Source organism: Lepisma saccharinum, chromosome 17, assembly GCF_977018435.1.
Source record: "Lepisma saccharinum chromosome 17, izLepSacc3.1, whole genome shotgun sequence".
NCBI classification, from domain to species: domain Eukaryota; kingdom Metazoa; phylum Arthropoda; class Insecta; order Zygentoma; family Lepismatidae; genus Lepisma; species Lepisma saccharinum.
In genome coordinates, this window is record NC_139245.1 from 21,691,085 (window position 1) to 21,707,764 (window position 16,680).

The following is a 16,680-nucleotide window of genomic DNA, read 5'->3' on the forward strand; positions in this document are numbered from 1 at the left end:
GACACGTATATTGCGTGATTCACTTCACACGCCAATATCAAGGCATCATCAAGGGACGACTAGTAATTTCCTAAAGCAATAAATTATCATTGTAGTAGAAGTAGGAGTAGTTATTGTTGTTGTAGCCATACGCGGATCCACAATTTTTTTTCTGGGGAGGTCACAGAACATGATGTAACATTGGAAATATAATGAGAAACATTTCTACATATTATGTACAGCCAGCGATAAAAATAATAGTAGTAATTGTTTTAAGGAATGGAGTTCTGTTGATGTGAAGCAGATGTTGTTCTCTGCTCATTGACGTTCTTATTTCAATTCATGATCATAACATTCTGGAAAAACATATCGAATGCAAATGGGGTTGCCAGTTCGCCTACTGTTTCTTTTGCTGTAGGGTGTACAGCGAGTACACAATTATAGTGTTTCATTCAGAAAATTTGCTCCGGGGGCATTCCAGAGAACTGGGAGGGCGTTGTGAATCTCATCTGAGAAATACAACATATGTGCGTTTAACATTGAGAATTACCAGTGGGAAATGACGTACAGTAACAAAAATAAAGTAGGATGCGGTGAGCCGGTGACCTAAAGATACAAGTCAAGACACAAGGAGCAAAATGTTGCAGTAAAATAAATTCCGATTCTCCAGCATTAAATCTGCCAATTGTTGGTGGTATATGCTGCATGTAATATACATAATAATATATAATATAATATAATATAGCTAATATATTTTTTCCTTTCATTGGCTAAAGGAGGGATATTTCCTGTAGTCTCCCGCAGTACTGATTTTTTTGAAGGGATATTGAATTACTGCCTATTTTTCCTCGCAGCATACCCTGAAAAACAGCAATCGGAGTTAACGACGCTCGCTCTGGCGAATAGAACCATGAATATATATACAGTATTTTGAAACCTTCCTCATTGCAATGCAATCAGCCAGATGGCATGAATCCGTATATACAGAGCACTTTTATCATAAGATTGATAAAGGTAAAGAAAGAATATGAATGCGTTCATTAAACAGTTCCCATAATTGATTGATTTGGTTTATTTTTATTTGCATTAGTACCACTTTTGGCTAATCGCAAAGGTGAAGATGAGTGATTATATGAAATTGATGAAGGGACATTCACAAAGAACACCCATGCCCAGGCCGGGATTCGAACCTTGGTCCCTTCCGTCGTAGCGCACTGTGGTAACCATTCCGCCACGGAGGTCGGCAACTGTTCCTATAAGTAAGGAAAACAAGCTCCTCTTACTCATGTTACAAAAACAAACCCTGGAGTTTAAAAAGCGCAGAAAAACCCTTGGGCAACACTAGAGCTGAAGTCAGGTTCCTTGCTTTGCTCTTACATTTTCGACGTCTCTTCTTGACAGAAGTTTCAAAGAAGTTCTGCAAGTCAGAATTTACTTGCAAGAGATGAGTGCAGGCAAAACAAGGATAATTTGCTTTTAAATAGCCGTTACGCAAACATCTGAAGAAGGCGGAAGCAAAAAAGCGAAGACCAGTAAAGGGCATGGAAGGTTGTAAGCAATTTTCCTTGGAAGTTTTGTTCATTGCTTTGTTTACTTCTCATTACTCTTGGGAAATGTGTGACGTTTAAGCCTATATCTAGAGAAACAAACATAGTTTGGTGTTTGAAAAAGTATATCATCAATATACCAGCTATTCGGATATTTGTAATTAATTAACATTCAATCACAATAGGACGACATCCATTGTCTTATATTCTGCCACTGTGTTTCGAGATAGCACGCACCTATTCTCTCGTCTTCAGATGAACAAATTTCTTTTATATAGTGATGTGGAACAAATACACGACGGGCCTGAGATTTCACTACAAATCCCGTGCGCTAACCAGCTAACCACCGACGACTAACCATTTTCTTCTCACTTGAATTTGGCTGGTTGGTTGTTGAAAGCGCTGAATGATGTCCATTTCGAGAGGATAATAAAAATTAAAGTTGACTTTCGAAAAGTCCCTTGGCATTTCAACGTCAATGTGAAGGGCTCCATATACTGGGGTACGCAGGGGAGGGGTGGGGGACTGATGGGGCTACAGTCTCTCCCGAAATTTTGAGAAATTCAAAATTTCCAAATGAAAGCACTAAATATCTAGGGAAAAACAAAGTGGTAATTGCAAACTTCCCTTAAAATGACCCCTTATTACCGCATTCCTCTTCAAACAACTTTTAAAACAAAGGTTAAATTTGTAAATTATAATGCATCCCGTCCCTACCCATGATTGATTGATTTAGTTTATTTTACTTCGCGTTTTGTGCCACTTGGCTAATTTGCGAAGATGGGGATGAGTAATGAAATGATGAAATTGATGAATGGACATTCACAAACAACCAAGCCCGAGCGGGATTCGAACCCGGGACCCTTGGCGTCGCAGCGTGATGTACTAACCACTCGGCCACAGGTGATATACACTTTTACAATTTCAGCCTCCTCCGAAAATAAATCCTGCGTACGCCAGTGACTCCATATACAATATCGAATATCACCACAATGGAGGTGATCATGGGCGTCCGGAAGGGGGGAGGCGAAGGGGGGCACGCCCCCCTGGAAAATAGATGTTACCATAAACTTATATATTACACATATATATATTTCATTTGAGTCACAGTAATTTCAGTTAACTATTGGAAGGATGTTGCAGGAACATGCTAACTTCAACATGAAGAAGGGTTTTTTGAGGAGGCAACACTACTATGGGGAGAAATATGTCTCGTTTGACCCCTTGGAAAAAAAAATTACCTGGCTTGCCCCTCCCTGAAAAAAAAAAAACGTGCGGACGTCCATGGAGGTGATGTGATCAATTCCACGCCTCGATCCCCTTTCCCCTTCTCCCCCATAAGGTGACGCCCCCAGTCCCAGGTACACAGTAATGAGAAAATGGTTGAGGAACCCCTGAGTGACTGATCGAATGATAAATTGTCTCTATCACCATTCCGGGAATCGAACACTGGTCTTTCACGTGGCGTGGCATTATATATTTTTTCGTTGACAGTGCGTTTATGTGCATTTTGCTTCAGCCTTGCTTTATCAACAAGCATTAACAATTGTCTCATTCAAACGAAATATGTTAGGAATGTAAAACAACGAGAATCCTGAAATGAAAACTCACAGTCAACAAAATTTGAAGCGATGTGTTGTTTGAAGGGTAAACTTTGTGAAAGTGGACAAACAAAGTTAATTTATTTTTATTGAAAGTATCCCTTATTATATATGAAATTAAATGGAAAGTTATGCAGAATTTGGAATTATTAATACAAACATTAGTTTCATGGCTTTTAAATTGTTTCAAACGTATTACTTTTTATAGTAGAAGTGGGGTTTTATGTGTGATGCTTCCACTTAATTTAGTTTCATAGTATTATACCTAAATTACTTCTAATTTCTTTCTAATTGTCTCATTTAGTATTTCTATATCTTAAGCTCTGAGGTATCCTACTTCATTTCTGAAACAAACCTTAGTTTGAAGAATCTATTTATGATAATTTTCATAGCCTTTGCATTGTTCCATAATCCTACATTGAAAATAATGTGCATGATGTCACACCCAAAAAAATGTTTATTAAAAAAGTATGTAGTAATATTTTTAAAAACTAAAAGCATCTGAATGTCAACTAAAGTTTGCTTTGTGAAAATAAAATAAAATTGTTTCATATATTTCACATACTTTTCTGAAAGACTGAGGAAGGTCCTCAAGTCAAGTCTCATAAGTGTCACACCCGTCACAATTACAAAAAATGTATTTTCTGTAGCTGAATATTGAGATGGGAGAGGAATATTCTGAAATTAAATAACTTTCATCAAGGAAAATGAAATTATATGAATTGATAGAGTTACATATTTGAAGATGCTAAGAAAATAATTTTAAAAAATAAATGTAAATTTGTCAATGTCACACCCGCCACAATGTAATTGCCCCAAAACAATGTTTCTTGCGTTTGAAGCTAAGAAAGATAAAGTGTGCCTTTTATTTCGGGAAATAATTTTCCGTTCTGGAAATATGAACCTTTGTAAACGACAGGGAAAGGAACCAAGTTACTTTCCCATCGCTTTCTTCTTTTCCTTAGCGTGTTCTGGAACAAAATGAAAGAAAGACGAAACCTGTTTATAAGCCGTGTCCGGCGAAGGCAGTGGTTAATAATTATCTTCTAAGAAATTCCCAGGTTGATACTTTTCCTCGCAACAAAGGTTCATTACGTCGTTCCTGACAAATCGAAAAAGAGTACACAAACAGAGCTGCAGCACAGCGTCCACGTATGCAAACTTCAGCAGAACTTCAAACACGTTTGATAAAATAATATATAACGTGTAATGTTCCAAATTGTCATAGGTTCTTATAAGCAGCAACACGTTCACTTGGTTTATAAATTTTAAGAGAATGTGAATTCTTGCTTCGAAAAACAGAAAAGAAAGCAACAGCATAAAAGCTGTGTTCCTTGAACATTTAATGGAATGCCTGTGCGTCTCTCTATCTCTGCAATGTAGGATTATCTTATTGTAGTTTGACATTCATGTTATGACGACGATAGCCATTTGTTTTTGAGAAGATATATTTTGTCGATGAATCTGATTACTAAGATTATTAAAGGAATGGCTGATTCATACATAGAATAAGAACCAATATATTTTTTATATAGCCCATATTGTATTTCTGTCTATTCCACTTTGGGTCCCACTTTAAACTGTAGGTCCAGTCCCAATTAACCTATCTGTGCATCTTAAAATTAAAACTCGACTCTATCCATTTAAAATATAAATTCTTAAATGAGAGTGAATATTGAGTGGAGGGTAAAGAGATACTTTGGCCCCGTTGTAATAATTTGGGGATCACAAGGTACCTTCCTTGTCACCCTTTACACTCAGCACCTGTGATCTCAAGTGTCGTACCATCCCTAGCTACAAGTACGTATTACGTTATGGTTATATAATCAAAAGGTGGATAACATTTTCGCTGCAGTGCTCAAATATAGGTCACATTCTATGCAACCTTAGAATATTCTTGATGAGGAATGTACGTACAAAGCTCCCTTCCCTGCTCTACCAGAGACATTACTTAACTTTACAGCATTCTTCACTTGTCCGCACACGCCACCTTGATACCTTTCACTCTCCTTGCTACGTGCTAATGCACAGCAATTAACTTCTGTGCGTTTAGGCCAAGGATTACGATTTTCTTCCATTTAAACTTCTGCTAAACGTTTCCTTTATGTTTTCGCCTTCTCAACCAGTAAATCGCCGCCTTCGCCAGGAAAGCACTTGTTTCTTTGTAGGAAGTCAGAAAGCAAAGAAAACCCGCAACGTTTAGAATTCAAAGCAGGTGCATTAACGGAACAGCAACAGGTGGAATGGAATCTGTTATAGCCTTCGTGTCGGTGCACGTCAATGGTTGGGCAGCAGATCGACCAAGTTCACACAATCGTAGCAGGTATCTAATCTGTTGTAGCAGGGGCGTCGTTACTGGTTGGGGAGGTGTAAACAACCCTCCATATATCAACCTTATCCCAACCTCCTGCGTGAGTGATGTATTTTCAAACAGCGCCAATATGACGATTAGTTGTTTATAGTAGACCGGGAAAGAGAAAGAGAGAATGAGTGTCAGAAAAAGAGAGAAGAAAAATAAAAGAGTGAGGAAAAGAAAATACAGAAGAGGAAGACAATGACTAAAAGAGAGAGAGAGAGAGAGAGAGAGAGAGAGAGAGAGAGAGAGAGATGTGTGAGGGAAAGGGGAAATTATAAAAAAGAGGAATGAGAAACAGAATGTAAAGAAAGAAGGGGAAATGCACAGAAAAAGGGAGAAGAAAAGAGACACAGAGCATATTGATAAAGACAGAATGAGAATGAGAGTGCAAAAAATGGAATACAAAGAAGAATAAAAGTTAGAGAGATACAGAATACAGAAAAAAGAAGGAAATAAGATCAAGTAAAACATGAACGAGGAATGATAAAGAAATACAGTGAAGAAATGAGAAGAGAAACGGGAAGATGTAAAAGAAAAATAGGCAAAGAAAGATTAAAGCGAAGAATCAGATAGACATAACTACCCAGCGTCGAATAACATGGGTACCTGGGGGAAACCCTGGGGGGTAAAGGCGGTCAGGGGCGTGATGCTGATCACATCACCCCCACTCACGACCGGATCAAGAAAGTGTGGGGCGTTACCCCCACACCCCCTATACGCCTTCATGGCATGGTGCTATGCACAGGGGAACCCTTTACCTTTATAAATACAGAGAGCGAAAGTAGAAGTAATGAATGCTCCGACTGAATCGCAGGCCCTATTTTCCTTTTTAAAAAGTGAAGAAACATCAGATTAATGGAAAAAAAACAACGCGTAGATTAAGAAAGAGGGCAGAGACACCCCGGAGACATCTAAAAAAATGATCAACTGCCTGGACATAAAAAAATAATAAGCGATTATTTCTCTTGCCGAGATGTCTACAATTAACATAAGACAACCACTCCGCTATGATCAGCGGATCGAGTAGAAGAGTGTCCCCCAAGTTAGTAGTAGTAAAGTGCTAAAATATTATTCAAATTTATATCAACGACCTGACCTACCCTGTATTTTTTTTTGACGACGCCCGTGGTATATTGAGCGTAATAAACACAGCACCTGAAGTCTTCATAATAAATGCTGGTAATGAGAACGACAAATTGTTCCAGAGAAAAAAAATGCTTTCTCTCAGTGAAGCACGTTTAGTATTCCGCATGCATTTATTCGCACAGTAAAGGCAGTTCGTTTCGCCGTAATGCAAGGAATGAGTAATCTAGGCTTTGGATCCAAACTCAGGACGCGCATGCGTAAGACAATGTCACCTTTTCCGAGTAGAAGCTTGCGAGAAACTCGCACCGAATACCCGAATGGAAGAGTTGAATTAGTCACGCACAGTGTTGCCATCTCGGGGAATTTCGTCAAAACGCAGGCAAAACTTTGTAAATAAATGGCATATCATACCGACGGCAAGCAAATGGATGAGATGGGTTATTCTTCAAGCTGTGTTCGTAGTGCATAGTTGATCCATGCTCCACGGAAAACCCGACATTCCTTACGAAACGTCGGCAATTTTATATTTTAACTCCTTAAAATTTGACGACTCTGTGGTGGAGCTGTCATGTCAGCGTCACACGCTACAAAGCCAGAGGTTCCAGGTTCGAAGCATGGTTTGGTATGCACCATTGTCTTTCTTCCTAACTCATTTAATTAGTTCAAGAGGTACAAAAACGATGCAAAATAACCAAAATGGAAATAGGATCATGAGACTCCACTTTAAATGCATTCCATAACTAAGAAGTATATTACGACTAGAAAACAGACAACTTCCGGCCTGCCAGCGTCTGTGGCGTAGTAGCTAACGTAATGCGCTACGGAGTCAGAGGCAGGGGCGTAGCCAGGATTTTTTCTGGAGTGGACCAACCTTCGATAAAGTAAAGAGTGTCGGAAAATTGTTAGGATGAAGATAGTACAATTTGCTGCAATACGTCTCACTCCATGTATATCAATCGTGACTACTGTATTCATAAACTACTACTTTTACCAGAATATTATCTACACACTGAACTCGCATAGCAAATAATTTAGGATATTCGTGTTGTTCTTCACAGAATATATGCAAAATGTAGAATTTTGCGACGAACACATCACGGTCTTTCTTTTGTATGTAATTTCGGGTTACAATAAATATTTTTGGTGTTATTCCAATTCGAAAAAATAAGGTCAATAGGGCATAAGACGCAACATTTAAGAGGTTGTGTTAAGTTTCCTTGAAAAATATGGAAACATACAAGAAACAATGAACAACGTTTAATGAAATTTTCTATTTCAGCGTCTAAAAATATATATTCAAAAATGCCTACTTTGGTTTCTGTAAAAATTCCATTGTAGAGCAGTGTGATTTGGCAAAGTTTCGGAAGGGGAGCATGTCTGGCATGCCAATGGCCAGAGGTTTTAAACTCGAATTTTGGTTGGTTGCTTTGGTGTTTTAAAAGTCCACTTTATGCACAGTAAGGCTAATCGGGACTGGACCTACAGTTTAAAGTGGGATCAGAAATCCTTGACCTCTTGATTACAAGGCGACGACGCTACCACTTCGCCATCTGGGAGGCCCTAAACTCGAATTTTCAATGAGACATGGACACATGTTGCTCCTCTGCCTCTTTAGGACAATTGTGACGATAAGAATTAATGATGATTAGATGAAATTGATGAAGGGATACACACGCACAAAGAAACACTCATGCCCAGACAAAGAATGGAACACAGAACTTTCTGTGGTGAGATTGTGAATCGACCACTCTTTGCACTAGATCACTAGGCGGTAAGACGTGAATGCTTCATTGTACAACTTCACTAATTCGCCATTCATCCTCATTGTTTAGATTAAATCAAGATCCCGGATTCGATTCCCATTGAAGACACATTGCACATTTGTACGGATTCCACTTTAAACTGTGCGACGTAAATAACCAATTCTACAAATGCTTTCCTATCATGACGAGGATTCTTTAGATCGGTTAGAGAATTATTTCGTACGGCGGTTGGCAACATTGAGCATTCAATGACGAGTGCGGAAGACATTATTATTGCTCCGGGCAGCATATCTCGATCACCCATCCCCTTTTGCAGCAAGTACAGAGCAGCAGATCTGGCAACACTGTCCTTCTGCACTAAAATCTGAGTTCTTCATCCCGGCATGAAGTTAAATGAAATATTTGCAACGAAGAAACGTCGTTAAGAAAAACAACACACACCTCGAAGTGCACATGGTAATCTATTGTTCAGTGTTGGAAGTGCAATGGTATATCACCCGCGTTATGAAGGAGGGGGTTTTATGCAACTTTTGCTAATTGCGACGATGGGGATGAGTGTTGATAGGAGGAAATTGATGAAGGGACACTCACAAAGAAAACCAATTCCCAGGCGTCGTACATTCCTGGTGTCGTAGCGCGCTGTGCTAACCACTCAGCCACGGAGGTCGGCTAGATCGAAGTTTATGCAGTAACAAGCTGAATATGGTGTTTATGTTCTATACATTTCGACAACTTGAGACACTGCCAAGTCTCGACTAATCCCGTCTAGATACCATCACTTCGCTACGATATGTAATGAAAAATTAACCGTCATATCGCCAGCTGAATACTGTTTTGTCATATGTCCATCTGCACTAACTCTTCAGGAGAGCTGACTGAAGTAGGATTTTATGAATTTTGAATACACTACATGATTTAGGCAAACATTTTATTAATATTGACAATTCACAGCACTTGACAGCCAGATGTGTTGCTTCTGAATGTGACGTATTAACATGCACGGGACAAGATAATATAATCAACTCACTTCCGACGAAAAATGGAGATACGACAATATCAGCCGGCGATATTTATCTCGTCGAAACAACATATCAGGGTTAATTTGAGACCGTTTCTGAGAAGAGAAGGGCGTCAGAAAGTTATTGACCTCACCCATGACGTAATATGTAACCAGCTGCGAAACAGGACCTTGTGCCAACAATTGTCAACTGGCTCTCATCCTTCGTGAAGAAGACCAATGCATTGCATTTACTTCGACACCTTACGATTTCTCAATCCCTGACGAAAATTTCCCAGATATTTCACTTTCCTCGAAGGGATCATGGACTGGCCTGTGTTACCGGTAGGCACGACCTCGAGTAGGAATGGAGGCCAAGGGTTAGTTGTCACGGAGCACAATCCGAGAAAATGTCGCGCTTATCAGCAATCTCTCAAGCAGCATTTCGAGCCATCATAACGGTGGGATCTGGTGAGAAAGTGAAAAGAAATGAAAGTTGTTTAACTTCGTACCTATCGGCTCCTACATCTAGCTCCTTCTTAGTCAATCGCACTTGCCTATATTTGAAACAAATGTCTCATTTACCGAAAACGAACTTGGTTCGATATTTTCTCTTTTCTGTTTCATAAGGTCTCCCCCGTTTAGAGGTAGGGATCCACAGATTCTCGATCATGGCAACGCTGAAGGTGATGTGATTAGCACCACGCTCCGGCCGCCTTTATTCCCAGGTACCCGTAGATTGAGACCATCAAAAGCTCTACTCACTAGACCACCGCGGACCCTTCTTTTCTCCTGTACAAAAATATATTATATCCAGTATGATTACAAATAGAAAAGTGGACCAAAATAATCATATTGCTCTATATTCTTCAAGAAAAACAAATTCAAAGGTAGGTTCTGATCCCTACAAACAAACCCCTCAGAGCACCTATGACGCTTTGTATCAGAATACAATGTTCCATAAAATAATAATAATCGTAAACAACCGTACCATTTTATGTAGTTCTGGCGTATTATTTGCATACGCAATATTTCGACTGAATCAGTTATCAGGTAAGCTTCAACAAGTATGAACAACACCATATCGTACGGTCTACCCTTTACCGCTTACTTGAATACAAGAAAAGCTTGATGATAAATGCAGTTCGAGCAAAATACGCATATTTGTATTTTGTATTTACTTAATGGTGGCTGCCCCTCGTCACAGGTGCCTGTGATATTACCCTAGCTTTTATAAATTCTCATTAACTGTAAATGTGAATTCTGTATTTTGCTCATTACATTCTTTTTTAAGATAATCGCGACGATGAGGATGAATGATATTTAGCTGAAATTGATGACCGGAACGTAAGGAGGCAAGAGACGCCGGTGAGTTTGGTGTTTAGGGGGAAGTGCTCAAAATGGAAATTTTCACGAAACGGAACGATGGTGCCATTCTTTTCTTCTTTTGTCACTGATTATAACAGTGACGTGATTGACGACTAGTGAAATGAACGAAGTATTACAATTAATAGTTAATATTAAATATTTACATAAACATTAAATAGTAAGTATCAAGTACTAAAGTACAGTACATTGGACACGAGACTTCTGGAATATTCTTTCCTTTTAAAAACTAGGCTGTTCGAGAAAAAGTCCTTACGTAAAAAAATGCAACTTTACAGCAGTTATTTATGTTTATTCTTTTAATAGCAAACATTGCAGACTTGATATACATGTTGGGTCATCACTATTTAGAATCATTACACATGATTTGAGTTGGTGTTTAGTCCACTTTTTGCACAGCAAGTCTAGTCGGGACTAGACCTACAGTTTAAAGTGGGATCCGAACCAATGTGCCTCCACCAGGTATCGAACCCGGGACCCCTTTAGTACAAGGCGACGACGATACCGAGGCCGATTACACATGCCCAATATGAAGTCATGATGATTAATATTTTCTTTAATTGAATCAGTGTGACTTAAATGAAAGCAACAGAAAATCGCAGTTTGTGACTTAAGTGCCTTTTTCAGGGTACCCTAGAAATGTAAACAGAAATCGTGAATGATTGTCAGCTTGCCCAACCGGGGAAAAAATTGAATTAAATTTACATGTGTACATGTCTAAAAAAGTTAACGAACCAGGACCGTCCGTTGCTATTTCAGACGAGACGGAACGGGAAGGTTCCGGATCTTCACGAACCGGAACGTCGTTCCGGTCCGCTCCGAGCTGTCGTGGGGGCTTTCTGGACTTATTATTCTTGAAGAAAATAAGTCGATATCGCTCCATTTTTGTATTCATAATGTCATTAAAATACTTTTCAATAGCTGAACTTCTGCTTCCTAAAATGTTTATGAGTACACCTATGAGACCATTCTTTAGTGAAAATAAATATTGGAGACCGTAAACAGAGTACTTCATGAGATTTTGGAAGGTTTTTATTTTTCGTGGACTCCTAGGTAGCCTGCCAGCCATATGGTTGGCGAAGTTCGTTCTCGCACGAAAAACAACTTTAGGAACAGCATAACGAACTTCACAATTTTTCACGAAAGCACTTATGGAACGACCAGTTGCCATAACTCGTTTAACGCGTTAAACTCGTGCGACTTTCGGAACGCACTTGACATTAAAAGGCAAAGAAATCAAGCATTCAAGCCCAATAAATTCGTACGCACACAAGACACATACACACGAAGCCCATTACAATTCCAGAACTCGTCAAGCCACTTCACACCGAGATCTCTTTCCTTATTTTGGTCACTTCCTGTGCTTACCTGACGTCCTGACCTCGTCGTTGTGGAAAACCAGCCACAGAGAAAAGAATTGATCCACTCCCAGCTTCTCCGTGAGTTCTCCTTCGATCCCCGACGTGTCCGGCAGCTGCCTGTCCTGCACGGACGACGCGACGACCGTCGTCAACACTAACATGAGCGACAACATTCCACCTTCGCGAACGACGCACGAAGCACTGAGAAATTTCACGTTCCTGCAGCGGAGAAACCGAAAAGGAACTTGCGGACAGTGTTGCCAACGGTGTGGTGAGGAGTTTTCCCGCGACCGTTATTATAGTCGGCCCTCAAGGAAAACGTTCGATGACGCATCTTTCGCTCGAAACTTTCCTCGTGTTGATTTGTAACGAACGTGTGGGATGATGAGTGGAGAATGTGAAACTGGGTAATCGATTTGTAGAGCCGAACAAGGTTGGTAAAGTTACCTTTCCCTTTGCCGCGTTCTGTTCGAAATGCAGGTAATGAAAGAGGTTGGGTCGGAAACTCATTTTATGCACATAGGTTTATCCAGACCGGCACTTTAGTCTTATGCGAACTCTTTGTCCTATTTTTACATCGCTGTAATATTATAACGCACTCCCGATTTTCCTATCTTGTGCCTGCTCATATCCTCCAACACTAATCAATCGCCAACTTATCTTGTTTCTTGTACTTTCTCACTTGAATAAGCCGTTGCCTATTTTTGTTTATTTCTCAATTCCCATTTCTCTTCTTTTTCTCTGTGTTGTCTTCTAATTTGTTGCGCAAAGATTTTACGAATGAATATTGTTTGTTACTTTTATTTTTAAATATTGTAATTATTTAAAGATTGCGCAACCTTTGTTATGTTTAACGTGGGGTCACGCTCATGACACTATCTGTATGTGAAAATGTAGATACAAAAAATATAGTTTGAAATGTAACCTCATTAAGAAATAATAATAATAATAATAATAACCGCGCTATATGCCTCCACAAGGCGTAGTGGTAATGCTGTCAGAGGGTCGTCGATATATGACGAAAGCACACTGTGGTTCGGATCTCCCTTTAAACAGTAGGTCCAGTCCCAATTACTTTATATATGCATAAAGTAGACTTAAAAAACAAACTTTCACAACAATCGCGATTATGAGAATAACGACAATGAGATGAAACTGAAAAGATTCACAAAACACTCACGCCCAGTACAAGGCTCGAAGCTGGAACCTTAGCCAAGTGACAGAAAATTGATGCAAAATATATTTTTGTTATTGTTTTAAGTCCACTTTGATGCATAATATAAAATTACATATTCGTGACGTAATTACCCATACCACCATGCCCCATATAGAAGTCTCATTCATATTGCGGGAATGTTACAAATAATCTGTGAGAGTTCTGGCAAGGCAAAATTTGGGAAAAGTGCAACTATAGAAAATAACTGAGTTGGAATCTAGAATTCGGCATGGACGCATCCTATACTGTATGTATTTACTTTATCATATCTATTCATTTTCGCTATTGAGAATGAGAAGACGACGTACAGATGGTGCAACGGCTTCTTAAAGTAAAAATTCGTGACGATGGAACCTACTTTTTTATGCAAGGGTTATAGCGTGCGTCTTGAAATCTTGCCTGCTTACCGGGCATATAATGATATCGTCATATCAGCTTACGGATATCGGCAGTTCAAAATTGTTTGGAAAGTGAGAATAGAAATGTTCTTGGTCGACCATTGCAATTTTCGCAAATAAAAATCCTGTTGACAATTTCATCCTCAACCCGAAATGAGAACAGCTACAATTGTTTCCCAGCACGAAACTACTTCGGATGTTTTTTTCCCGCAGAGCAATTAAAGAAAAATAAAGGAAGAAAACATAAAAAGAAAGAGGGGAAGTGTACAGTGTATTATTTCCTAAGACTAGCGGAACACATCCACTCTCGTCCTTTCTTCAGCAATCTGTTCTTTTGAGCAGCGCACATGAAAATCATAAGCTTTACAGAATATCGAAGATCTGCCGATTGAAATCATGCAATAAGGATATCTCTAGCTTCTATTTTCCCAATACTTTCCTCTATATATAACTTATGTGAAGTTCCTTGTAACACTTATGAGTTTTCATCTCTGTAGCCTTAGTTTATTATATACGGTATACTTGTCACCGTTTCGTTCTTGTGATGAGATTTGTTCTTGTTTTGTGAACATTGCTAACTGACAGAATTTTGACGTGTCCGCTCGATTTTAACTTAATCAATCACAAGAGGCTGATCGAAACTCGACCTACAATTTTGAAATTCTAACAGCTCAGTCACAGCCGGGAATCGATCCGTTCTCCCTTCATTACACGAAGTTTGACAGACTCTGGCAGTGCCTTAGCTGCCAGATTAAGAAAAGTTGGCGCTGATCCACGGGTGGGGTTGGTGCGATCCCCTCTCCCAAGTGCCCAATCAAGACTTTTGTCACATGAAACATGTATGACGCTTTTGTTTTTCAGGATTAACATGACTGGTTGCTTTAAACACACATACATACACATATACATCAAAACTTGTACTGAAGCCAAACTACACCAACCTACTAACAATTGAAACGCTAGTCTCCTATGTGAATCAATCCAAAATTTAAGTCATTAATCTTAACTATCAGCTAGCTATCACTATATTAAAGGAAAGGAGGATATATTCCACACACAAACACACGAACGTGCTGATAATTTATTTGATTCAGATGCATGCCTAACTTGACATATCAAACTTTTGCTAAATCCTACAAGCGCACAAATAGTATTTATTATCTAATCGGAAATATAGGGCCTCCCCTATGGCGCAGTGGTAGCGTCGTCGCCTTGTAATCAAGGGGCCCGGATTCGATACCCGGTGGAGGTACATAGTGGTTCGGATACCACTTTAAACTGTAGGTCCAGTCCCGATTAACCTTACTGTGCACAAAGTGGACTTAAAACACCAAATCAACCAACCAACCAACGTCGATGACTGACGGAAACGTCGGAAAAATCAGGACAATGGTGCTTGAAAGCCGGCGTGTGAGTGTGAGAGAGGTGGCTCGTGAGCTTGACATATTATCACACATGTCCGTTCACAACATTTTGACTGATGTGTTAGCCATGAATCGCGCCGCGGCGCGACTTGTTCCGAAGGAGCTGAATTTCCTGTAAAAATCACATCGCAGGGATGTTGCTGAAGACATGATTTCGCGAGCCTCTAGTGACTCAACCTTCATGAAACGCACCATAACTGGTGATGAGACATGGGTGTATGAGTATGACATGCAAACAGGTCAATCTTCGGAATGGCGCTTCGAAAATGAAACAAAACCCAAAAAAAACACGCCAAAGTCGCTCAAAAATTAAGGTCATGCTCATTGTTTTCTTTGATTATCTTGGTGTTGTGCACTCAGAATTCCTTCCAGCGGGACAAACTGTGAATGAAGAGTTGTACGTATGTGACCGTTATGAGGCGTCTGCGTGAGAATGTTCGCCGGAAAAGACCAGATTTTCTGGAAAAACATTTCTTGGATTTTGCACCACGGTAATGCGTCGTCACACACGTCGACTCTTGTTCGCGAGTTTTTGGCCAAAAACTCAACACATGTCCTTGCCCAAGCCCCATATTCTCCAGATGTGATTTTTTTCTCTTTCCGGACTCAAGTTACCACTTCGGGGAAGGCGTTTTGAATCAATTGAATCCATTAAAGGAAATTTGCAGAAGGCACTCAGGGCGATACCGTCTTCTGCATTTGAAAAGTGTTTTGAAGACTGGGTTAAGCGTTGGCATATGTGTGTTGCATCTGATGGGGCCTATTTTGAAGGCGACAAAATAAATGATGATGATTAACCACGTATTTTGTGTTTTATTCACAAATTCCGGGTAGTATTTGTACGTAGTAGTATTCGTATCCCTGGCATGGGGACCCTGACCTCTACCAGGCGCGTCCCTCGGGTGGCGGATGAGGGATCCCACCAGATATGGTGGGGTGGTCCGAATATAGAATAAGGACCCGTGGACCAACAGGGAGCCCAGTGCCTGGGGGCTTAATACTGGGCCACCCTCTCTCTAGGGGTTAAAATATAGAGAGCCGGCCCGGAGGGCGAAGACCAACGGTTCCAGAGGCGGAAGAGGATCATAGAGAAAATCCCAACGGCAATGGAAGCGGAAGAGTTACGACCTTAGTGGCCAATATGAGCCACTAAGAAGCGGATTGGATATCTCCGTCAAATATCCAAAACCAACTGTTGCCTTGCAGGGGTGTGGGAACACCAAAGGATATGGGAGAAAACCCTGAAAATAAAAATCAGCCTGGTCGTTGGGCTAATCCCCCACACCAGACTAAAACTAGCGGATTCAGAGAAATAAAGGTAGCCTCGGAAAGGATGGATTTAGTAGAAGACGACAAGCAAGGAAATGGAATATCCGAATTGGAACTTGGAATATTAAAACAATTAATGGAAAAGAAGTGGAGATTGTAGGAGAAATGGAAAAGTATAAACTAGCAGTACTAGGACTAAGTGAAGTAAGGAAGAAAGGCAGTGGTATAATGTGCCTTGAAAGAGGATATGTGCTGAGATATGTTGGAGTAGGTAGAGGAAGAAGAGCTAAGGAGGGA

General features: G+C 40.0%; 1 protein-coding gene across 1 annotated transcript in view; it reads right to left on the reverse strand.

Moving 5' to 3' along the window:
- LOC146001583 (periostin) overlaps window positions 1-12,314 on the reverse strand; it is a 37,581-nt gene extending 25,267 nt beyond the window's left edge. Inside the window, exon 1 of the mRNA XM_083139084.1 lies at window positions 12,084-12,314. Coding sequence (XP_082995210.1) covers window positions 12,084-12,249 — 166 coding nt within the window. The 5' untranslated portion in view covers window positions 12,250-12,314. The remainder of the gene's footprint in view (window positions 1-12,083) is intronic.
- Between the last annotated feature and the right edge of the window lie 4,366 nt (window positions 12,315-16,680).